At 51.9% G+C, this 24,374-nt stretch overlaps 2 protein-coding genes across 3 annotated transcripts; both read right to left on the reverse strand.

Annotated features, from left to right (window-relative positions):
- Positions 1–211: 211 nt before the first annotated feature.
- LOC100350046 (tubulin alpha-3 chain) lies at positions 212–9,199 on the reverse strand. The gene is given in 5 exon segments (XM_008274599.5): positions 212–465; positions 467–877; positions 1,170–1,318; positions 2,068–2,296; positions 9,085–9,199. Coding segments are annotated over 4 exon segments (810 nt in total). The 5' UTR covers positions 2,195–2,296; positions 9,085–9,199; the 3' UTR covers positions 212–342.
- A 1,689-nt stretch (positions 9,200–10,888) lies between these two features.
- NUDT19 (nudix hydrolase 19) lies at positions 10,889–24,085 on the reverse strand. 2 transcript variants are annotated; one of them, XM_008274598.5, is made up of 3 exons: positions 22,967–24,085; positions 13,661–13,868; positions 10,889–11,869 (listed from the first exon to the last, which is right to left on the reverse strand). In XM_008274598.5, exons 1-3 carry the CDS (start codon positions 23,906–23,908, stop codon positions 11,664–11,666), a joined length of 1,356 nt encoding a protein of 451 aa, XP_008272820.5. In that variant the 5' UTR covers positions 23,909–24,085; the 3' UTR covers positions 10,889–11,663. The 2 variants fall into 2 exon arrangements, with proteins under 2 accessions (XP_008272820.5, XP_089174850.1); XM_089318724.1 differs by lacking the exons at positions 10,889–11,869; positions 13,661–13,868 and adding an exon at positions 19,212–19,453 and having other exon boundaries at positions 22,967–24,059.
- Between the last annotated feature and the right edge of the window lie 289 nt (positions 24,086–24,374).

Genomic DNA, 24,374 nt, shown 5'->3' on the forward strand with positions numbered 1-24,374 from the left:
AACTCATCAGAGCTTACAAATGTGGAATCCATAGTTTTGTCTATGGGGAAAATCATTGTGGACAAGGTTAAAAACCAAAGGGCATGAAGACGCAAACCAGGTGTGTCAGGGCACGCAGCCTGCTAATCACAGTATGCCTTCTCCCGGAGGTCTGCTGCCCGCTGATGGGGTGACACCTCCCAACGCCCAGGCCTACCTTAAAGCTGGTCGGGCATCAGTCCACAAACTGGATGGTGAGCTTGGTCTTGATGGTGGCGATGGCCGCGTTGACATCCTTCGGGACTACGTCACCCCTGTACAGCATGCAGCAGGCCATGTACTTGCCATGGCAAGGGTCACACTTCACCATCTGATTGGCCAGCTCAAAGCAGGCATTGGTGATCTTGGCCACGGACAGCTGCTCGTGGTAGGCCTTCTCCGGCGAGATGACCGGGGCGTAGGTGGCCAGCGTGAAGTGGATGCGGGGGTACAGCACCAGGCTGGTCTGGAACTCCGTCAAGTCCACGTTCAGGGCCCCATCGAATCGCAGGGAGGCCGTGATGGATGACACGATCTGCCTGATCAGGCGGTTGAGGTTGGTGTACGTGGGACGCTCGATGTCCAGGTTGCGCCGACAGATGTCATAGATAGCTTCATTGTCCACCATGAAGGCACAGTCGGAATATTCCAGGGTCGTGTGGGTGGTCAGGATGGAGTTGTACGGCTCCACCACGGCCGTGGAAACCTGCGGCGCTGGGTGGATGGCAAACTCCAGCTTGGACTTCTTGCCATAGTGCACCGACAGCTGCTCCATGAGCAGAGATGCGAACCCGGAGCCGGTGCCACCCCCAAAGCTGTGGAAGATGAAGAAGCCCTGCAGCCCCGTACACAGGTCCGCCTGCGAGAAACCACACAGCGTGAGCCGGGTCCGGGCAGGCCGTGCCGCCCACCTGCCCCCTACCAGGCTCACTTCTCTCGGCCTCTGCAAGTTAACACAGACTCAGACCGTCTGCGGTGAACACGTGTTAGAGCAGAAGCAAAGAAGCACACGATAAGACCCACAGTGAGTCGCACACGCACCCTCCGCAGAGGCCTCTGCAGACCAGGTCGGGCTCCTGATCCTGGCCTGAGTGTTGGGGAGCCACCTCCCCTGCCAACCCAAGGCTATGCGGGACGAGGGCGCCCCTTACCAGTTTGCGGATGTGGTCCAGCACGAGGTCCACGATCTCCTTGCCGATGGTGTAATGGCCCCTGGCGTAATTGTTGGCCGCGTCTTCCTTCCCGGTGATCAGCTGCTCCGGGTGGAACAGCTGCCTGTACGTGCCCGTGCGCACTTTGTCTGCAGAGAGACCAGGGAGGCGGGGCCTGCTGTACTCACTGAGACGGCGCGGCCGGCCCTGCTCAGTTCCACAAAGCACACGCTGTGCCCTGTAGCCCCCACGGGCTCAAGTGTCTCAGAAAACGTCTGTGATGCAAAACCACCCATGCAATTCGTGGATCTCAGCGGGTGAGGTCAACACACCGAAGGAATCCCAGAGTTCCCTGCTGCGGTGAAGGGAGAGCAGCTCTCACCCCTCACACGGGGACCGATTTGTTTCAAGGAATAATTTAAAACTGGGCAGTGCCTAGGTCAGTGTGGCTTTGGCTGGGCAGTCCTGTCGGGGTTGCCCAGGTGCTCTGGGCCTCCCAGGCTGTGACACTGTTGTCCCCTGGCACACCCATCTCTCTGCAGCTCTCCTTCACACGACCTTGGGCTCTAAGCTGGGAGAACCACACGAATGCTCTACGCTGACCTTGTCATGTGGGAGATGCACCAGCACACAGAGCACGGCGGCAGGGAGGGAACCAGCACACACGGGGTCTGCAGAAGCCACCTGACCAAGGCCGAGGCAGCCCCCGGCACATCTCTCCGCAGCCCACCGTGTGCCGGCAGAGCAGCTGTGGGTCAGGGGTTGCCGAGTCGCACAGTCAGACTGTGCATCGTGAACCTTTCGGTTCTCACTCGACAACAGCATGGGCTCCTACAGCTGTTCTCTCTGCAGGGGAGCCCACACTGGGCATCCCACCCTCTGGTACCCGAGCACCTACCAACCACCGTGGGCTCCAGGTCAACAAACATGGCTCTGGGCACATGCTTGCCCACCCCCGTCTCACTGAAGAACGTGTTGAACGAGTCATCACCGCCACCGCCACCGATGGTTTTGTCACTTGGCATCTGACCGTTGGGCTGAATGCCATGTTCAAGGCAGTACAACTCCCAGCAGGCGTTGCCGATCTGGACGCCCGCCTGCGCCACATGGATAGAGATACACTCGTGCTGGGAACCAGAACATAAACGTGAAACTCGCTCATTGTCAGGCAAGCTGCAGCTACAGGGCATGTGAAACACTTTCACAGTGTATAACGCTTCAGTTTCTAGGGCTTTTTCAACTTTCATTTTCTACAATGGTTAGGTCACCCTTGTATCCTTGCTCACTCTAGCTATTAAGTGCCACAGTTAGCCCTAGAACCTAAATGTTTGCCATCACACAAAAATTACATTATTTTAAAAGTTGGTGGCCAATGAATTCCCGGGGCCAGCACTGTGGCATAGCAGGTAAAGCCGCTGCCTGCAACATCATCTCCCATCCCAGCTGCTCCATTTCCGATTCTGCTCCTTGCTAACAGCCTGGGAAAAGCAGTGGAAGATGACCCAAGTTTGGGCTCCTGTCTCCCTCATAGGAGACCTGGATGAAGCTACTGTCCTGGCTTCAGCCTTGGCTGTTGCAGCCATCTGGGGAATGAACCAACAGATGGAAAATCTCCCTCCCTCTCTCTCTTTCTCTCAAATAAACGATCTTTCAAAAAAAATAGATGAACTCATTCTTATGGCCAGCCACAGTAATTCTCTGAATACACAGCATTTGTGAACTGTGCCTGATCAAAAGATAATGTGAATTGGGAGAGAAAGAATGGGCAAGGTCCCACGTGGTCACTATGTGTCTGCCACCTGCCCTCCCACATCCAGTCTGCCGTTTCAATCCCATTGTGTGCTTCGGGAGGCTGACATATGTGGTCAGCATCAGAGGGAGTCCCTGGCCTCTGGCCTCATACAGGCAGCAGCAGCCGACTAGACAGTGTGGTCAGGAGCCTGGTCCCTGGCTCCCTCCCTACATACTGGCTGGGACTCACTGAGAACCTTTATCAAAGCCCCAGTCTTTAGCATTTGGCACTCTTCATACAGCTGCCTTCTCAACTGCTAGTAACTACTTCCTCCTCCGACCTCTTCAAGCCCAGGAGTGCAACGGCTCCCAGGCATGAGGCATGCTGGGACCCAGAACTGTCCTTTGATGCTTTTTTATGACTCTTAATTAACTTATTTTTATTTATTTGAAAGGCAGAGATGAGAAACATCTTCCATCCACTGGTTCATCCCCCGAAAGCCTCTAATAGCCAGGGCTGGGCCAGGTAGAATCCAGGATCCAGGACCTCCATTTGGATCTCCTCATGCTGGCCAGAAACCCAAGCATCTGGGCATCACCTACAGCTTCCCAGGTGTAGTAGCAGGAAGCTGGATCAGAAGCACAGACCAGCTTGGACTCAAGCCAGGCACTCCAGCGTGGGACATGAATGTCCTAACTGGTATCTTCAGCCCAAGAATAAACGCCTGCCCTCATGGTTTAACCCTATCCATATCTATGCTGCTTAGCTTCTCCTCAAGGCACCCATTTTGAATGGACCATCTGTTTCCTGCCAGGAGCCTGACTGGACATACACTAGCGATTTATTCAATTTTATTTTATTTTTAAAATGCTTTTATTTATTTGAAAGAGAGAAAGTTACACAGAGAGAGGAGAGGCAGAGATAAAGAGAGGTCTTCCATCCACTGGTTCACCCCCCAGATGGCTGCAGCGGCCAGAGCTAGGCTGATCCGAAGCCAGGAGCTTCTTCTGGGTCTCAGACCTACACAGGTACAGGGGCCCACGGATTTGGGCCATCTTCTGCTGTTTTCCTAGGCCATTGCAGAGAGCTGGATCAGAAGTAGAGCAGTCAGGTCTCGAACTAGCGCCCATTCAGGATGTTGGCACTGAAGAGAGTGGCTGGTTACCTGCCATACCACAGTGCCGGCCCCATTTTAAAAAATCTTTATTTGGAAGGCAGAAGAGGGACAGAAACAGAGAACAGAGGTAGATCTTCCATCCACTTGTTCACTCTCCAAATGCCTGCAACAGCCAGGGCTGGGAGGCAGGCAAAGCCAGGAGCCCGGAACTCAATTCACATCTCCCTTGTGCAAGGCACTGACGGAAGTACTGGAGACATCTGCTGCCTCCAGGGAGTGCATTAGCACGAAGCTGGAATTGGAAGCTCAGGCAGGACTCAAACCCAGACACTAATATGGAATGTGGGTGTCCCAAGTAACATCTTAATTTCTGGACCAAATATCCACCCCGACTTGTGGATATTGTAAACCACAAATACTCATAGAGATCACATCAAATTTGAGGTGCTCACCCATTCAATTCTAATCTACAATCCTAAGAACTTGAAGTCCTATTTCCTACTGTATTTGCAACAAATATCAGAGTCTGCAGAGGCATTCAAATATAAACATAATGCAATAATCTCAGAAGGAAGCATTTTTTTAAAGTAGAAAGAATTTTTTTAAAAAACAATGTCTATCTACCTGAAAGACACGGAGAACAAAGAGAGATCTTCCATTCACTTGTTCACTCCCCAAATGGCTGCAACAGCCAGGGCAGGGCCAGGCCAAAGCCAGGAGCCAGGAACTGCATGCTGGTCTCCCACATGGGTGGCAGCGGCCCAAGAACTTGGACCGTCTTCCACTGGTTTCCCAGGCTGATTAGCAGACAGCTGAGCAGCCAGAACTTGAACTGGTGGCTCCAGTATGGGGTGCTGGGGTTATTAGTGGAAACTGAACCCACTGTGCCATGCCAGCCCACAGAAAGCTCTCCAATACAAAGGAACTCACTCCTCCAAGGGAGGAATCCACCAACATTCAGGGAAAAACCCTTTTGAGTCTACTTAACGACACCATTTTGAATCCATATTACTTTTTAAATAACTTACTCATTTATCTCTAAGGCAGAGTTAAGAGAGAGAGGAAAAGACAGATTATTTTGCCTTACACTTAAATCCAGGTACCATGTATTTCACAAAGTGCCTTATTTGGCATTCTACTCAGCTTGCCCCAGTAACATCCAAGTAAGATCTGTGACATCCATAAATCCCCAATTTCTTCATTTATAAAATGGGGATGGAGAACAGCCATTTCCATCTCTAATCAGAGCATCCGAGAAAATTATTCTTTGCTTTCAAGACAGTCACTATAAATTACCATTGTGACCCTCACCTGGGTTAATTTTAGATTTTACTTTATAGTTTTTATTTGTTAGAGATTTATTTATGTATTTGAAAGGCACAGTCGAGAGAGAGAGGGAGAAAAAGAAAGTGAGCTTCCATCTGCTGGCGTACTCCCCAAAATGCCTGCAATGGCCAGGGGTGGGTCAGACTAAAGCCAGGAGCTTCATCCAGGTGCCCCACGTGGGTGCAGGGGCCAAGCACTTGGGCCATCTTCTACTGCTTTCCCAGGCCATTACCAGGGAGGTGGATCAGAAGTGGAGCAGCCGGAACTAGATGGTGCCAGTGTTGGCTTCTTTATTTTTAAAAAAAGTATTTATTTGAAAAGGCAGACAGAAAGATATAGGTATTTATTTGAAAGGCAGTTAGAGAGAAGGATTTGGTTCACACCCCAAATGGCTGCCACATCTAAGACTGAGCTAAGCCAAAGCCAGGAGCCAGGAACTTTATTCCAGGTATCCCACATGGGTAGCTGGAATACTTGGGCCATCCTCTGCTGCCTTCCCAGGGGGGCGCCAGTTTGAGTCCCAGCTGCTCCACTTCCAATCCGGCTCTCTGCTGCGGCCTGGGAGGGCGGTGAAAGATGGTCCAAGTGCTTTGGCCCCTGCACTTGTGTGGGAGACCCGGAGGAGGCTCCTGGCTCTGGATTGGCGCAGCTCCAGCCATTGTGGCCATCTGGAGAGTGAACCAGCGGATGGAAGACCTCTCCCTCTCTCTCTCTCTCTGCCTCTCTTTCAAATAAATAAATAAATCTTTAAAAAGAATTTACTGAAGGGGCCAGGATTGTGGCATAATGCGTAAGCTACCGCCTGAAATTCCAGCATCCCATCTGGGCACTGGTTCGAGTCCCAGCTGCTCCACTGTTGATTAGCTCCCTGCTAATGCGCCTGGGAAAGCAGTGAAGATGGCCCAAGTCCTTAGGCCCCTGCTACCCATGTAGAAGACTCGGATGAAGCTCCTGGTTCCTGGCTTCCGCCTGGCCCAGCCATGGCTGTTGCGGCCTTTTGGGGAGCAAACCAGTGGATGGAAGATCTCTATCTTTCCCTTTCTCTCCCTGTAAGTCTGTGTTTCAACTAAATAACTCTTTTTTAAAAATTTATTTGAAATTAGACACAAGAGACAGTGAACTCCCATATCCTGGTTCACTCCACAACTGCCTAGGAGCCAGAAACTCAATCCAGATCTCCCATGTGGACAGCAGGAGTCCAGTTACCTCTCAGGGTTTGCATGAGTCAGGATTCAGCAGTCAGAAGCCAGAACTGGGTATAGAACCTGTATACTCTGATGTGGGACACAAGCTTGTTAACCGGCATCTTAACTGCTAAACACTCACCCCCCAATTGTACATTTCTTTAGTAAGCTCTCATCTCAATAAAAACCATTTCCAGGGCAGGCATCTGGCACAGTGCTACTAAAAGGGATGCTCACATCCCATTATCCGAGTTCCTGATTTGAGTCCCCGCGACACTGCTAATCCAGCTGCCCACCACTCTGCACCCTGGGAGGCTGCCAAGTGACAGCTCAAGTACCTGGGTCCCTGCCACCCATGTGGCAGTTCCCGACTGAGTTCCAGGCTCTGGGGCTTGGCCTGCCCCATCCCTGGCTGTCGCTGTGATTTGGGAGTGAACTAACAGAGGGAATGTTTCTCTCTTCTCTGCTATGGAGAGAACACTGCTGGGACTGTTTGAGTGCAAGCTGACAAACTAGGATTATTCAGACTTGGGTAGTTATTTAGGATCCCATGTGCTGCTTTTAAATGAGTAGCTTTTTACTTTAAAGATTTATTTATTTATACAGAGAGGTAGATGCGAAGAGAGAGGTCTTCCATCTGCTGGTTCACTCCCCAAATGGCCAAAACAGCTGGAACTGGGCCAATCCAAAGCCAGGAGCTTCTTCTGGGTCACCCAGTGGGTGCAGGGGCCCAAGGACTTGGGCCATCTTCTGCTTTCCCAGCCATAGCAGAGAGCTGGATTGGAATTGGAACAGCCAGGACTAGAACCAGCACCCATCTGGAATGCCAGCACTGCAGGAGGAGGCTTTACCTGCTATGCTCAGTGCCGCCCAATGAATAAGCTTTTTAAAAGCTTCTCAAGGGCCGGCGCTGTGGCTCACTTGGCTAATCCTCCGCCTTCGGTGCCGGAATCCCATATGGGCGCCGGGTTCTAGTCCTGGTTGCTCCTCTTCCAGTCCAGCTCTCTGCTGTGGCCCAGGAGAGCAGGGGAGGATGGCCCAGGTGCTTGGGCGCCTACACCCGTATCGGAGACCAGGAGGAAGCACCTGGCTCCTGGCTTCAGATCGGCATAGCTCCGGTCGTAGCAGCCATTTGGGAGGTGAATCAATGGAAGGAAGACCTTTCTCTCTGTCTCTCCCTCTCACTGTCTCTAACTCTACCTGTCAAATAAATAAATAAAAAATCTTAAAAAAAAAAAAAAGCATCTCAACGGTGGGCATTTGACACTGGTTAAGATGCCACTTGGCTTCCCATATCCAAATGTCTGGGTTTGAGTTTTGGCTCTGCTCCCAACTCCAGCTTCCTGGGAGGCAGCAGGGGACGGCTCAAGTACTCTGTCTCCTGATGCACACGTGGGAGACCAGCTGCCACCACAAGGCTCCAACTTCAGGCTTCAGGCATGGCCCAGCAGCCTTGTCGCGGCCATTTGGGGAGTGAACCAGCAAACGGAAGATCTTTTGTCTTTCAAACAAAATGGAGAATACAACTTTTTAGAACTTCTCAGTTGGATTTTTGTTTTAAAAGACCTGGAAAAGGGCAGAATTAGAGCGAGATCTTGCACCTGCTGCTTCACTCCCCAAATGGCTGCAAAGGCCAGGGCTGGGCCAGGCCGAAGCCAGGGGCCTGGAACTACCTGGGCAGGACTTGGGCCACCTTCCACTGTCTTCCCAGAACATGGGCAGGGAGCTGGATCGGCAGTGGAGCAGCCACGACCGGAAGCGGCGCTCACCGAGGCTGCCAGTCCCAAGGCGGGGCGGCCTAATCTCTGGCGCCACCACAGCGCAGCCCCTCAGTGGAAATTTACAATAGGAAAAACAGCCATGGCTACATGCACAAAGGCACTTCGGGCCCCTCTAGGAGCAGGGATAAGCGCCCTCCAGGCTTCAGAGCCCACCGCTACTTCCAGAGACTGACAACCCTGATCCTGCCTAACTCCATCAGCGCCACAGGCATCACTTTTTTTTTTTTTTTTTTTTTTTTGACAGGCAGAGTGGACAGTGAGAGAGAGAGACAGAGAGAAAGGTCTTCCTTTGCCATTGGTTCACCCTCCACCGCGCTGATCCGATGGCAGGAGCCAGGTGCTTCTCCTGGTCTCCCATGGGGTGCAGGGCCCAAGCACTTGGGCCATCCTCCACTGCACTCCCGGGCCACAGCAGAGAGCTGGCCTGGAAGAGGGGCAACCAGGACAGAATCCGGCGCCCCGACCGGGACTAGAACCCGGTGTGCCGGCGCCACTAGGCGGAGGGTTAGCCTAGTGAGCACGGCGCCGGCTGGGCATCACTTTTAAAAAATAAAAAATTCCCTCCCTCTCCCCACCCGGCTGTGCCGGGCGCTTAGCCACCGACTCCCAGGGCAATCCGCCTTCATCCGGTCACCGCTGCCCTCAGACCCGAGAGCACCATGGACACCCTGGGCCGCCCGCGTCCTGCCCCGGCCTCCTTCCCACCCTCCTCTCTGGCCGCCCCAAGCGGCGGCCTATTCCGCCCGCCGGCCTGGGCCCGTCCCCGGGACCCTACCACGGTGAACTTCACCGCTGCCGCCTGTCGCCGCTACTGGACTTCAACTGCCACCGTAGCCAGGAGCCACCAGGGCGCACGCGCGCCCAACCGCCCGTAGCTGCCTCGCGCTGCCCCAGATTCGCTGGGGGGCAGTCATTGGTCCGGAGTCCCTCAAGGCGGGCCAAGGCTCCAGATCCTGCTTCCTATTGGCTGATGCTCAGCCAGCGGATATGGGGCGCCTTCTGATTGGGTGTGGGTTTGGCGGGAAGGGCGCGGAGTGGCCGACGGCTGCACAGACCCGACGGTGAGGGCGGAAGCGCTGTGGTGGAGCTTGGGGCATTGCCGGGCACCCAAGCCCCAGCTGTGCGAATGACTGCAGTAGGAGGAAGTGGGCTCTCCACCCGCTCCCCAGGCACCCTGCGGCTGTTCGCCTCCACGCTCCTCGTTCGGTCTTTACAGACATGGCCGCCTCCAAGAGGTCTACTTCCCTGTCGACCCAGTCCTGGCACCCTGCTCTGTTTTCTCCCAGCAGGAAAGCCATTCTCATTCAGCACTCAGGAGACAGGCAGGGTTTGATTGCTGCTTTAGTGTGAAGGAATGAGTTTCCCGGCCACAGGAGCGGGAGGGTACCCCCTACTCCCAGAAGATGGGATGGGGTGGGATCGAGTGCCCGCTTTGGTGGACTTTGGAAAAATTGTCAGGTTTTTTCGAATCTTACGGATCATCTTAAATTTATTTATTTTTCTTTTTAATTTGACAGAGTTAGATAGTGAGAGAAAGAGAGAGAAAGGTCTTCCTTCTGTTGGTTCACTCCCCAAATGGCCGCCACGGCTGGCGCTGCGCCAATCCGAAGCCAGGTGCTTCCTCCTGGTCTCCCATGCGGGTGCAGGGGCCCAAGGAGCTGGGCCATCCTCCACTGCACTCCCGGGCCACAGCAGAGAGCTTGACCAGATGAGGAGCAACGAGGACTAGAACCCGGCAGCCATATGGGATGCCAGCACTGCAGGCGGAGGATTAACCAAGTGAGCCACGGTGCCAGCCCCAGGCACTTAACTACTTGAGCCATAACCTACTGCATCCCAGGATCACATTAGCAGGCAGCTGGATTGGAAGCAGAGTACCACGGCGGCCATTGGAGGGTGAACCAACGGCAAAGGAAGACCTTTCTCTCTGTCTCTCTCTCTCACTGTCCACTCTGCCTGTCAAAAAAAAAAAAAAAAAAAAAAAAGGAAAACTCTCTTTGAATAATGTGTCTCTTCCATTTGTCCTGAACTTTTCTTTCAGTTATGCCACTAATCCACATATTAGGTGGCATCCTCAATCTTTCACCTGTTTTTCTCAGGCTGCAGTGACAGAGAACCAGGAACTAAAGTTATTCCGAGGTCGAGTTTTGTCTCCAGGCAGCAGTCAGTGTAAAGGGTTCTGAAGCGGGAAGGAGCTTTGAGAAGAGAAGGAAGAGAAGACATTGCTGGTGGGAGGACAGACGCAGAGGGGTGCGTATGAGAGCAGAGGGGGCAGGGCCGGGAGGCAGGTTCTGCTCTTGGCTGTGGCGCTGACGAGTGGCGTGGGTCTGTTTCCCGGTGTCCTCACTGGCAAAGCCACAGTGTACGCTGATGGACTTCAGCTCGGAGCACTCACTCCTGGCCAGGTAACGCTATCTGTGTTGGGCATCTCTCCCAACTAGACAGCAGCAGCAGACCCCTGTCCCCTGGAGTGGTGACCACCAAAACGGCTTCCGGTCATCAGCAAATGTCCTCTGAGAGTGAAATGCCTGGGGTTGAAAACCACTTCCTATAATCAGGATTAAATAACACACACTTCATTTGTATTTATCATTGTTTTTATTTTACTGGTAGGGAATGGAGACATTTCATGAAAAATGAAATCAATTGTATGATACAGTCAAGATCTTGAAAAAGAATGATCATTTCTCACTTTTAATCAGTAAACATTCCTCTCCAAAGGAGGTGAAAAAATACTTATATTAAATGTACCAAAAATAAAACGCATTAAATACCACATCTCTCTAACTTCTTTGCATTCATTAACTACCACTCTAGAGTAAAAACAGTGATGGCTTTTGTTATGGCTTCATATTTCTTTAAAATACTAACTACAATAGATTTCCTTGTACAACTGTATTATTGCATGTTAATCGACAAGATAAAATGCAGGGAGAAAACAGTGACGTCGCCATTTGGAGGTTGTCGCAGTCAACTGCTCACCGTCCAATCACACATCCTTTTAGTTAATTTCTAGCAGCAAGTGTGAGAAACCCACGGGTTACTCTGTACAGCACCTTGGGAAAGAAAGTGCAAATATAGTGGACCAGCAGAACAACAGCAGTCGAACATCTTATTTAAACTTCTGAGATGAGAAATCGCCCATGGAATTCTTGGTAGCAAGATCATTAATACTTTATAAACTTTATACTTGTGGTGGCATACTGTAAAGTTTACAGAAAAAAAAATAAGCAAGAGAGCTAAGAATCACTGCATCAGAACTTTTACAGGTTTCTTACATTTCAAGTAAGTTTAATCAACTCTCACTGTTATGAGCACCACCTCGAGCAGGCCAGCGTGCCATCGAGCGGCGCCCTACAAGTGGCTCTTACTCGCCACATAGGTCTTGGGATAAATGTGCTTGTACTGCGGCTGAACGGTCACATGAAGGCTACAGTGATGGCGGCTGTGGATCACTATTCGGTGAAACTTCTTGCCTTCCCTCATGACTTCTTCTATACTTTTTTCAGTAGACAAAACTTTTTCTAAAAAGTCTGAATCTTTCAAGTATAGCTCATCCCCTGAAAAACAATAAAATTTTCATTCCATTGAGTATTATTTTACAAGTAATTCCAATACGTTGCTCGCACATAAATCATTGTTTGTTTGGGACTAAGATAGTTACTAAATGGTCCTAACCGTATGAGCTTCTCTCAATTTCTTTCTTGTATTTTCCTTTGTCAGTTTGAGAGGCAGAAGGCAGAAAGAGAAAGAGGAGGTGCACATCCGGCTCTCCCAGCGGCTGGCTCATTCCCCAGATGCCTGCAATGGTCTCACTCACGGGGCAAAGCTGTGAGCCAGGAACTCTGTCCCAGTGTGGCAGGAACCTAATCATTGGAGCCTGCACCATGGGCCCCCGGACCCCCAGTGGGAAGCTGGAATCAAGAGCCAGAGCACTCTGATATGGGACATGAACGCTTTAACCACTATCTCCAAAGCCTGCCTCCCTTCTTAATTTTGAATACCTCACCACCTTCATCCCCCAGCGAAGATTTTCTCTGCATGCATAAGCATTTATGACTGGTACACTGTTCGTGCATCTAACTTGTATATTAGTTCATGACTCTTTGTATATTTTGCTATTTCATTGTATTCTGATAAACTAAAGGAATTACCATTGGAACCGGTGCTGTGGCTTAGTGGGTAAAGCCACCACTTGCAGTGCCGGCATCCCATATGGGCACTGGTTTGGGTCCCGGCTGCTTCGCTTCCAATCTAGCTCTCTGCTATGGCCTGGGAAAGGAGTGGAAGATGGCCCAAATCCTTGGGCCCCTGTACCTGTGTGGGAGACTCAGAAGAAGCTCCTGGCTCCTGGCTTCGGATTGGCTCAGCTCCAGCCGTTGTGGCCATTTGGGGAGTGAACCAGCAGATGGAAGACCTCTCTCTCTCTGCCTGTGCCTCTCTGAGAGGTAACTCTGCCTTACAAAAAAATAAATAAACCTTCGAAAAAGACAAAAACTACCACTGATAGAAAGGTTGCTGAATCGTGGCCCTGCAGGTTGCAATACAAACGTTACCACTATTCTCAGGAATCGAGCCGGCCGCCATGAAGGGAGACAGGCCACAAGGCCCCAGTGTGGAGCACCAGCAGCTCTCCTGACGTGCACCAGGCCAGCAGCAACCAGCCACTAACAACTGCACCAGCTCAAACACGCTGCCAGCTTCCCAGTGCTCACAATTCAGAATTAAAGTGATACAGATGAAAAAGAACTTTTTCAATGTCTAGGGAATGTTTTTATGTAAAAGTAAATGTGTATGGGGCTATGTATGTAGTTGTGGCTCAGTGGGTTAAGCTGCTGCCTGCAACAGTGGCATCCCATATCAGAGTGGGGGTTTGAGTCCTGGCTGCTTTGCTTCTGATCCAGCTTCCTGCTAATGAGCCCGGGAAAGCAGCAGAGGATGGTCTAAGCACTTGGGCCACTGCACCCACACAGGAGACCTGGAAGAAGCTCCTGGCTCCTGGTTTTGGTCTGGCCCAGCCCCAGCCATTGTAGCCATCTAGGGAGTGAACCAACAGATGGAAGATCTCTCTCTCTCTCTCTCTCTCTCTCTCTCAAATAAATGAAATAAATCCTTTAAAAAAAGAAAAGAAAAAGCAAATGAGCACAATATATGTGTATAACATATTATCCAGAATTCTCATTATAACAAGTACTAGGGCTATCTTATAGGCATTGACCTTATTGGATACATACCTTGTAGCCTCTAAAACCCAGACTGAAATTCATGTCTCTGTGTTGGCATTCCTGTGCTGCACAGCCCAGCGTACCGAACGTGAGTCCTAACAAAAGCACCGGGGCATCACGACTTACCAGGTAAAAGCTGGACCACCCCATCAGCGGTTAACAAGGTGATGGGCAGCCATCTTTCCACTCCTTCCGACGCACGATCCAAACAAAAGATGTGCAGGTCAGACAGGGAGGCAAAGTTCTCAAGTCTTCTGATTTCGTAGAACTGTGGTGGGGGCAGCCAAATCTCCTTCGAGATTAAACTTCTGGTTGCCTCTGAAGGAGAGGACCACTGTGGAAGACAAAGGGAGGGTTTCCTAAGGTTCATTCCATATATACTGCGAGATCTGAGGTTGTTGGGTCAGTGCCCAAGATCTCATTGAGATTTAAACTTGATGCCGCATGCGTTCTTCCAGATCCCTCTGAGACTACACGAGATCTGTGAAGAGAGCTGACTTGGTCCTCTTCAGAGGCTGCTTGCTGGGCCACTGACCCTGAGAGCTCGCAACTATGAGGGTGTTCCACAAGGGCCATGGGAGACGGAAGGAAGAGGCCAGCGTGGTTGCACAGCAGGTGGAGCCACTGCCTGTGATGCCAGCTTCCCATACTGGGGCAACAGCTGGAGTCCCAGCTGCTCTGCTTCCGATTCAGTTCCTTGCTAATGGGCCCGGGGAAGGCAGCAGATGATGGCCCAGGTACTCAGGTCTTTGCCACCTATGATGGGGTTCCAGGATCCTGGCTTACGCCTGGCGCAGCCCCAGTCCTTGTTACTTGGGAGTAAACCAGCATATGGGAAAATCTCTCTGTATTTCCCTCTTTCTGTCAGTCTGCCTTTCAAATAAATAAGAGTTTTTTTTAAAGATTTAATTTATTTATTTATTTATTTGAGAGGCAGAGTTACAGAGAGAGAGGGAGAGACACAGAGAGGTCTTCCATGTGCTGGTTCACTTCCCAAATGGCCACAACGGCTGGAGCTGAGCTGATCTGAAGCCAGAAGCCAGGAGCTTCCTCCGGGTCTCCCACGCAGGTGCAGGGGCCCAAGCACCTGGGCCATCTTCCACCACTTTCCCAGGCCACAGCAGAGAGCTGGATCGGAAGAGAAGCAGCATCCATAGGAATGCCGGTGCCACAGGCAGAGACTTAGCCTACTATACCACAGCGCCAGCCCCGATAAAACAAAACTTAAAAAAAAAAAGAAAATGGAATTAAAAGATTTTTTAAATGTTTCAATCGATGCATATGAAAGGTCTTTGGAAAAGTTCACAAAAATTACGTATGACAAAGAACTACACATGGATTCAGCTATTTTTTTCATCAAAAGAAACTGATCTTTTAATTCCATTTTCTGTGAACTTTCTGAAATATCCTCATAAGCCAGGAGAGAGGATCAAAGCTGACCTGGGAGAGCTGTTCAGCCTGAGAGCAGGAGATGCTGAGAGAGCGAGCCTTCTGGTCCGGACGAGGACAGGAAGATTAGACTGACAAGGCAGTGCCTGTGCGTCCCTGAGGATGTCACGATGGACAACACAAAGCTTTCTTGAGCCGTATGGTGCCTTCAGGCACAGAAATGTGGCATGATGCGGGCCACACGTTACCATGAAGGTGAGGAATCGGGAGCAACAGTTACTTCCAGCGAGGTCAAGAGGCGCTGGGCAGTAACCCTATAGGGTGTCAACCAGCCCCTGTCAGCCCATTAACATTAAGCGGCCTCACTGCTGCAACCTGCCCTCCTTCCCAAGAATTGTGGGGTGGGGAGAGGGACACAGACATGATGAAAAAGAGCTATTTCAATGAGCACAGAATTCTTTAATCAGCTTACTGAATCTTCCCTTACACCCGGGCAAACCGATTCTCACGCCTAAGCCCCTGCAGTTGAAAATGTTTTGGACCTTGCACAAGATGGGTCAAAGGTTTGCCAACTTCAACATGGGAAACCTGTTACACCTTTACACACGCAGGGCCCTGGCAGAGGGCCCAGCAAACTACAAGTTTAACAAGCACCCTAGATCACTCTTAAGTTGGCCAAGACTACATCTTGAGAAACAAAGCTCTGGGTTTCAAAGGACTGCCCCCACCTCTCTAACTTGTTTCCAAGTCAGTCTGTTTTTACGGTTTTGTTTGAGTTCAGTGATAATCAAGACGAATGGCAAATGACAGGCATCGAACCACCAAGTCCAACCCACAGGTCTCAATAAGTTATCAGTTATTAGATACTTGTTTCTTTGCTTTTAGATTTATTTATTTATTTGAAAGGCAGAGTTACAGAGAGGCAGAGGCAGAAGCAGAGAGAGGCCTTCCACCTGCTGGTTCACTCCCCAAATGACCACAATGGCCGGAGCTGAACAGATCCGAAGCCAGGAGCCAGGAGCTTCTTCCAGGTCTCCCATGTGGGTGCAGGGGCCCAACGACCTGGACCATCCTCTATTGATTTCCCAGGCCATAGCAGAGAGCTGGATCAGAAGTGGAGCAGCTGGGACTCGAACCAGCACCCATGTGAGATGCCAGCACCACAGGCGGCAGCTTCACCCACTATACCACAGTGCTGGCCCCTGCTTTTTAAATTTTTAAAAACGTTTTTGAGAAGTAGAGAGGCAGGCACGCACACACGCGTGTGCACACACACGCACACACACACACGGAGCTCTCCACTGATTTACTTTCTGGATGTCTACAATGGCCAGGGCTGGAGCAGGCCAAAGCTGGGACCTAGTAACCCACCCAGGTCTCCCATGTGGGTGGCAGGGATCCAAGTACTCAAGCCATCATCCCCACTGCCAGGGTGCACACCAGCAAGAAGCTGGAATAGGAGTGGAGCTGGGATGTGAACCCTGGCACTCTGAGATGCGGACATCCCATGTGGTGGTTTAACTGCTGCACCAAACCTAAAATGTTTCACGTCAGATGTTTCCACTTCTCAGGGTCATGCTGCATATTCTCATTTTATAGACAGGGAAATTCAGGCAGCTCCTCTGACTAGAGTCTCGGCATAAAACTCTGGAGGTGCCTGGCTCCAAAGTCTACTTTTTTTTTTTAAGTATTTATTTATTTGAAATGCAGAGTTAGAGAGAGAGAGAGAGAGAGAGAGAGAGAAAGAGACTTTCCACTCGCTGGTCCTGAAGCTCCATCCAGGTCTCCCACATGGGTGACAGGGGCTCTAGTCCTTTGGCCATCTCCTGCTGCTTTCCCAGGTGCATCAGCAGGGAGCCAGATTGGAAGTGGAGTAGTAGCCAGGAATTGAACTGTGCTCATACGGGAGGCAGGGGCTTACCCACAATACCAGCCCCCCAAATTCTACTCTTTCCGCTAAGCTTTTGAACCTCAGCACTAAGGATTCTAGCCGCATAATTCCTTGTTGTATTATGCACCGAAACAGGGGTGTTGAGAAGCATTCCTTGGCTCTACCCACCAGATGCCAATAGCAATTCCCCAGCAGTGACAACCAAAACCATCTCCAGACGTTGCCAAATGTACCTGGGGACCGGGTGGGCCTCCTGCGGAGAACCACTGGTCTAAACCGGGTGAAGAACTGCTCACTGGAACCTCCTCTCCCAGTCGGGAGAGAATGCCCACTCCCTCCCCTCCCCGCTGCAATGTAAGAAACAGAGAACTGGATAAAAGCTCTGAAACAGCCATTTCCAGACACTGAGCACTGCAGAGCTGTGATCTCTGAGAAAGGACAAACAAGGCGAGCCCTAACATTGCCTGTGGTTTCGCCTGAAGTCATTCCAGGGCTGCACCACAAGGAGGCAGAGTCTGGTCAGAATCTAGGACTCTCACTGACCCCAGGGGGCAGAATGTGCAGCTGGGGAGGCCCTGCGAGGAGGGACCCACGGCTGATAGAACTCAGATTTGGGTCCTAGAATCTTTGCTGGGCACTTATCTGTAGATGCATAACACGAAACCACACGAGCCAGGAAGACGATTCCCGAGAAAATAACAGTTACCCTCTACCTACCGTGTAGGGGCCCTGTAGAATATAAGGAGTATTCTAGCAGACACCACAAAGGTCACAGTGAGAAGTGCAGCCACATCAGCACTAGAATAAAGGCTACTGTACACCCTCCCTAAGCCAGCTACACTCGCACATCAAAAGCATCAAGGTAGGAGCAGAGGTGTAGCATTGTAACACTGGAGCAAGCCAGGACTCCAGCTACAGCCCTCTGGGCAGTGCTGGGTTCCTGCAGCCTGTGAAGACGGTATTGCTTACACTGGCTGCCCAAAGGGCGGATGGGCTCCACTGGCTGCCTCGTTCCAGCAGGACAGACAGTATGGGCAGGACCCACAACGGCACCAGAGGTGAGCTAAGCCACTTTGCACAGGAAGAAGGTGCCCACTCTGTCTAGACCTTGCTCCTATATTGAATCTGAAACTTGCGTTAAGAAAATCAAGAAGGTCTGCATGTACAGCCACGCTCAGAGGAACCCGGGCTCCAGCAAATGCATCACTGCGGCCAATACGGAAGTTTCCTTGGGGACGCACACTCTCAGCATGGGGCTTCCATACTAACAGTCTGTCCAGTCTGTCCAGGAAACACCGCCAGGATGACAGCACTCCACCATGGGCTTCACTAATGCCAATTTGCAGCAGCAGTTAGCTGTCTGTTTCATCACGTTAGTGGTGGATGTGCAATGCTGGCAGCTGTGAGGCAGCGAATAAGTCACTGGAGAGGGAGAACCCAGAACCCAGCAGGTGTGTGTTTCCAGGAAGCTGAGCTCATCGGGAGGTGTATTAGGATCCAAGTGGAACTGTTGCCTCTAAGGACCGTGCAAGAAAACACATACCGTGAAAATGAAAGGCTATCCCTGGTTTAACGAAGCGTAATCCTATGTAGGAAGCTTAATCCTATCTTTTGGGGACAGAGGTTTTCTTTGTGTGCTAAGCTATGTAAGTTAGAGAAGAGCAGATTGTTTTGTTTTTAATTTCCCTCCCAGATCATTAAAAAGACTTTTCTTAGTTATGTATTTTTATTCAATTGAAAGGCAGAGAGACAGACAGACAGACAGACAGAGATAGGCAGACAGATTTTCCACCTGCTGGTCCACTCCCCAGACACTTGCATTAGCCAGGGTTGGGGCAGGTCAGAGCCATGAGCTTGGAACTCAACCTACAACTCCCCCATGGATGGCATGGGCCCAGGTATTTGAGCTGTCACCCGCTGCCTCCCAGAATGCAGATTGGCAAAAAGCTGGGAGGGGAAGCAGAGCTGGGACTTGAACCTAGGCACTTCAAAATGGTGTGTAGGCATCCCAAGAAGAGACGTAAGGACTGTGCTAAGTGGCAGCCACCCAACACACCTTGAAAACAGGGCTGACCGGGGCATTCTCATTCTCTCAGGGGGCCATCCATCAATGACATTTAGCACAGCCAATCTATGCTAGCAACATTCCGCAATTCCTTCAAAGAAGGCAGCCCTTTGAGAAGTCTCTTGAACCTAACCAACAGTCCCTTCATGGGTGATATTTGTGATTTTCAGTAATCCGAGTTTCCGGGGGTCTTTGAACAAGACTCCAGGATGTGAAGGTTAATTGCTGTGCTGCACAGATCTCATGTATTAGCATCTGTAGGAAGTTCACTTTTCTTTTTCTTTTATGATATGTTGTGCATTTCACAACTTTAAGGTTAAATGAATTATACATTTATTTATTTTATTCTTAAAGATTTATTTATGTATTTGAAATGTGGAGTTACAGAGAGGCAGAGAGAGAGAGAGAGAGAGAGAGAGAGAGAGGTCTTCCATCTGCTGGTTCATTCCCTAAATGGTCGCGCTGTGCTGATCCGAAGCCAGGAGCCAGGAGCTTCTTCTGGATCTCCCACACGGGTCCAGGGGCCCAAGGACTTCGGCCATCTTCCACTGCTTTCCCAGGCCATAGCACAGAGCTGCATCGGAAGTGGAGCACCCGGGTCTTGAAGCAGCGCCCACATGGGATGCCAGCACTGCAGGCAGTGGCTTTACCCACTATGCCACAGTGATGGCCCTTATTATTTTTATTTACTTATTTTGTTTTATTTTTTCATAGGCAGAGTTAGACAGTGAGAGAGAGAGAGAGAGACAGAGAGAAAGGTCTTCCTTTTTCCTTTGGTTCACGCCCCCCCCAGGTGGCTGCGCGGCTGGCGCGCTGTGCCGATCCAAAGCCAGGAGCCAGGGCACAGGGCCCGAGGACCTGGGCCATCCTCCACTGCACTCCCAGGCCACAGCAGAGAGCTGGACTGGAAGAAGAGCAACTGGGACAGAATCTGGCGCCCCAACCAGGACTAGAACCTGGGGTGCCAGCGCCGCAGGCAGAGGATTAGCCTAGTGAGCCGTGGCGCCGGCCCCTAATATATATTTATTTATATACATTTTTTAAATGATTAGGGGCCAGCATTGTAGCACAGCAGGTTAAGCTGCTGCCAACACTGCATATCAGAGTGCCAGTTCCCCATTTCTGATCTAGCTCTCCAATAATGTGCCTGGGAAAGCAGCGGAAGATGGCACAAATGACTCGGGCCCCTACCACTCACATGGGAGACCAGGCAGAGTTACAGGCTCCTGGGTTTGGCCTGGCCCAGTCTTGGCCATTGCAGCCATTTGGGGAGTGAACCATCAAAGAGATCATCTCTCCCCTTCTCTTTATCACTCTGCTTTTCAAATAAATCTTTAAACAAATAAAGGGTTAAACTAAATAAAAATAAGGTTGTGCCATTAGTTCAGAGATGTAAAGGCAAGTATCATCATGATGAGAGAAAACAGAGTATTTATGAATTAAAAGGAACTTCCAGGGGAAAGCGTTGTGATATAATGAATTCAGTCACCACTTCCAATGCCAGCATCCCATATCGGTGCTGGTTCTAGCCTTGGCTGCTCCACTTCCGATCCAGCTCCCTGTTTATGTGCCTGGGAAGGCAGTAGAGGATGGCCCAAGTGCTTCGCCCCTGCAACTGCACAGGAGACCCAGATGAAGCCTGTGGCTCCTGGCTTTGGCCTGGCCCAGCTCCGGCCATTGGAGCTATCTGGGGAATGAACCAGCGGATGGAAGACCTCTCTAACTTTCCTTTTCTCTCTCTGTAACTCTGCCTTTCAAATACATAGAATAAATTTTGTTTTCTTTTTTTTTTATTTTTCCTTCCAGAGAGGAAAAATAACTGAAGTGAAAAACACTCTGGCTGCCATTTACAGCAGGTTAGGTGCTTTATAAGCAGAGCGCTAACTTGAAAACAGCAAATAGAACAAAGTAAAACAGAGGAAAAGAAAAAGATCGAGAAAAACTGAATCAGGCATCAATGTACTGTAAGACATTATGAAGTAGTCTAACACACGTGTGACTGGAATCCCACACAATAGGGATAGGGAAAGAGATGAAATAGTTAAGGAAATAATAAAACGAGCAAATCAGTGTACACCATAATCAAGTTGCTAAACACAATCATTAAGAGAAAGTATTAAAAAGTCATGTACACCAAAAAAATGCACATATATTAAGTACACAGAAGAAAAGATAGAATTGATAGCAGATTTCTCATTCAACATTTCATTAGCAAAAGGGGAGGGGGAGGGCTGCTGTGGCCCAGCGGATTAAGCTGTTACTTGGGCTGACAGCAGGCCATATTAAGAGTGTCTGGTTCACATCCTGGCTACTCTGCTTCCAGTCCAGGTTCCTGATAGTGCGCATCCTGGGAGGAAGCAGATGACTCAAGCACTTCAGGCCTGCGACCCATGGGAATATCCAGCTGGAGCTCCAGGCTCCTGGCTTCAGCCTGGCCTAGTCCTGGCCGCCCCAGGTGTCTGGGGCAATGAACCACCAGCTGGAAGATCTTTCTCTCTCAAAAGAAAATAATCAATTAACTTCTAATTCCATACCCAACCAAATTATTTTTCAAAAACAAGGGGAGGGGTGGCGCTGTGGCTTAGCTGGTAAAGCCACCACTAGCTGTGCTGGCGTCCCAGTTGAGTCCCAGCTGCTCTACTTCCGATCCAGCTCCCTGCTAATGTGCCTGGGAAAGCAGCAGAGGATGAACCAAGTCCTTGGGCCCTGGCACCTGCGTGGGAGACCCAGAAGAAGCTCCTGGCTCCTGGCTTCAGATCAGCCCAGCTCTGGCCGTTGCGGCCAATTGGGGAGTGAACCAGTGGATGGAAGACTACTCTCTCTGCCTCTGTCTCTCTGTAACTCTGCCTTTCAAATAAATAAATAAATCTTTAAAAACAAAACCAACAACAACAAAGGCGGGACCAGTGTGCCACAGCCGTGAAAGTCACTGCCCGTAATGCTGGCATTCCATGTAGGCACCATGCTGGGGCTCCAGCTGCTTCACTTCTCTTTTTTTATAAATCTTTTTTTTTTTTTGACAGGCAGAGTGGACAGTGAGAGAGAGAGAGAGACAGAGAGAAAGGTCTTCCTTTTTGCTGTTGGTTCACCCTCCAATGGCCGCCGCGGCCAGCGCACCGTGCTGATCCAATGACAGGAGCCAGGTACTTCTCCTGGTCTCCCATGGGGTGCAGGGCCCAAGCACCTGGGCCATCCTCCACTGCACTCCCTGGCCACAGCAGAGAGCTGGCCTGGAAGAGGGGCAACCGGGTCAGAATCCGGCGCCCCGACCGGGACTAGAACCCGGTGTGCCGGCGCTGCAAGGCGGAGGATTAGCCTAGTGAGCCGCGGCACGGGCCTGCTTCACTTCTGATCTGGCTCCTTGCTGGTGGCCTGGGAAAGCAGTGGACGATGGCCCAACTACTTGGGCCCCTGGCACAGATGGAGGAGGCAGAAGAAGCTCCTGACTCCTGGCCTCCACCTGGCTCGGCGCAGCTGTCTGGGGAGTGAACCAGCGGATAGAAGATTCTCTCTCTGTAGCTCTGATTTTTAAAAAAGATTTATTTATTCATTTTGAAAGAGTTTCACAGAGAGAGAAGGAGGGGCAGAGAGAGAGAGAGAGAGAGAGAGAGAGAGAGATCTTTCATTCTGCTCATTCATTCCCCAAATGGCCGCAACAGCCAGAGCTGTGCTGATCTGAATCCAGGAGCCAGGAGCTTCTTCCAGGTCTTTCACGCACTGCCCTAGGGGCCCAAGCACTTGGGCCATCTTCTACTGCTTTCCCAGGCCATAGCAGAGAGCTGGATCGGAAGTGGAGCAGCCGGAACTCGAACCAGCACCAAATATGGGATGCTGACACTGCAGGCAAAGGCTTTACCCGCTATGCCACAGTGCTGGCCCCCTGATTTTCAAATAAATAAATAAATCCTCTAGAAAAAGAACAGGGGCTAGTGCTGTGGCGTAGAAGGCTAAGCCTCCGCCCGCAGCGCCAGCACCCCATACAGACGCGGGATCGAGTCCTGGCTGCTCTTCCTCTGATCCAGCTCTCCACTCTCTCCGGTTCCCAAGTCCTGGTGGCTGCCCACTGCCCGCACCGAGGAAGCCGTACCTGGGATCCCACCACCTCCGCCGAGTCGGGGCAGACGAGCGGCGGCTCCCGCAGGCAGCACAGGTAAAAGGCGGTGTCAAAGCGGCGGCCGCGGTTGTAGCCGTGGCCGTGGCTGAAGAACGGCGTGAGCCACACGCTCCAGTCGTGCAGCGCCCAGATGTCGGGCGTGCAGTCCAGGTGCGCGCACAGGCGCAGGAAGTCGCGCGCGTCGCGGCGGACGCTGGCGCGCCAATCGGCCAGGCCCGGCGGCGGCTCGAGGGCGCGGCCCGGCTCCGGAGCCGGCTCCCCGGGGACGCCGGCCGGCCGGGGGCCCCGGGGCCTCAGCAGCAGCACCCCCGCTTCCTCGAAGGTCTCGCGGATGGCGCAGATGCGCAAGGCCACGTCATCCGGCAGCGCCCCGGCGTCGCCGTCGGGCGGCACCGGAGAGGGAGTGCCGCACCGGGGCGGCTCCGGGCCCAGGCCGAAGCGCGGCGGCCCTTGGTACGGCGCGAAGAGGCGCAGCCAGTCGGCCGAGCGGTCGGCCGCGTCCAGCGCGCCGCCCGGGAAGACGTGCGCGTTGGGCATGAAGCCTTGCTTGGCGGAGCGCTGCAGCAGCAGCAGCCGGAAGCCCTCGGCGGGCGGCGGCGGCGGCAGCGGCAGCGACGAGGCGGCGGCGCCCGGGCGCGTCCCTCCGGCCGCCAGTATCAGGGAGGCCGCCCGCCGCCAGCTGCTTGGGCCGGGCCGTAGAGGGCCGCTCATGGCGGGCTTTGGCGGCTGCGGCGTGCGGCTTCCGGGTTCGGGATCTGGCGCGGCGAGAGCGCCCAGGCCGGTTGCTGGGCTCCGCACCCACCTCAGCGCCACCCGGTGCTCTTCTTGGACTTGAGTGCAAGGCGCTGAGGAGACCTGGGCTGGGTCGCCTTCGGCGCCGGCCTGTGGGAGGGGCGAGGCCTCCTCGACTGTCATCGGGCCCAGCCTGGTCACTCTCGCGGGACAAGGGGCTGTCGCCGCTACCAGCCGGCGATTGTCATTCCCCGCTGCTGGAAAGGAGGGCCGCACGATCCCCGTTCTGGAAGCTTGGACACAGAGCTGGAGACCCCAAGGGCGAGTCGAAATGAGGTGCAAACCCCGGTGCGATGCCGCCTACCCCGCTCAAACCCGAGGGCTAGGACTTTCTCCTTTAGACAAACAAGTTCAAGGGGCAGATGCCCGAGTTTTGCAATCTGGAGTTAGCCCTGCCAGTGTGAAACGAATGGATGAACCAGATGCCAGATTGTAAGCTTCAGCTCAGCCCGAATGTGAAAGCTACTTCCTGGCCCCGTGCCCACTAGGGCACATTGGTCTCCTGGCTCCTGGAGACCCTCTATTGTCAGGACATCCTGGAACCGCCCTAGCTGTCTTCCATTATTGGATGGCTTCCACTTTTATGGGA

Source organism: Oryctolagus cuniculus, chromosome 18 (genome assembly GCF_051225735.1).
Source record: "Oryctolagus cuniculus isolate XC-2025 breed Fujian yellow rabbit chromosome 18, ASM5122573v1, whole genome shotgun sequence".
NCBI classification, from domain to species: domain Eukaryota; kingdom Metazoa; phylum Chordata; class Mammalia; order Lagomorpha; family Leporidae; genus Oryctolagus; species Oryctolagus cuniculus.

What these genes read in the sequence shown, in the direction of transcription:
- NUDT19 (XM_008274598.5), bottom strand. Translation starts at nt 23,908, where the DNA reads ATGACAGTCGAGGAGGCCTCGCCCCTCCCACAGGCCGGCGCCGAAGGC. An exon ending in CGGAGGTGGTGGGATCCCAG is followed by an intron (nt 13,869 to 22,966) that starts GTACGGCTTCCT and finishes TGTCTTCCACAG; the next exon opens with TGGTCCTCTCCTTCAGAGGC. An exon ending in GGTGGTCCAGCTTTTACCTG is followed by an intron (nt 11,870 to 13,660) that starts GTAAGTCGTGAT and finishes ATTGTTTTTCAG; the next exon opens with GGGATGAGCTATACTTGAAA.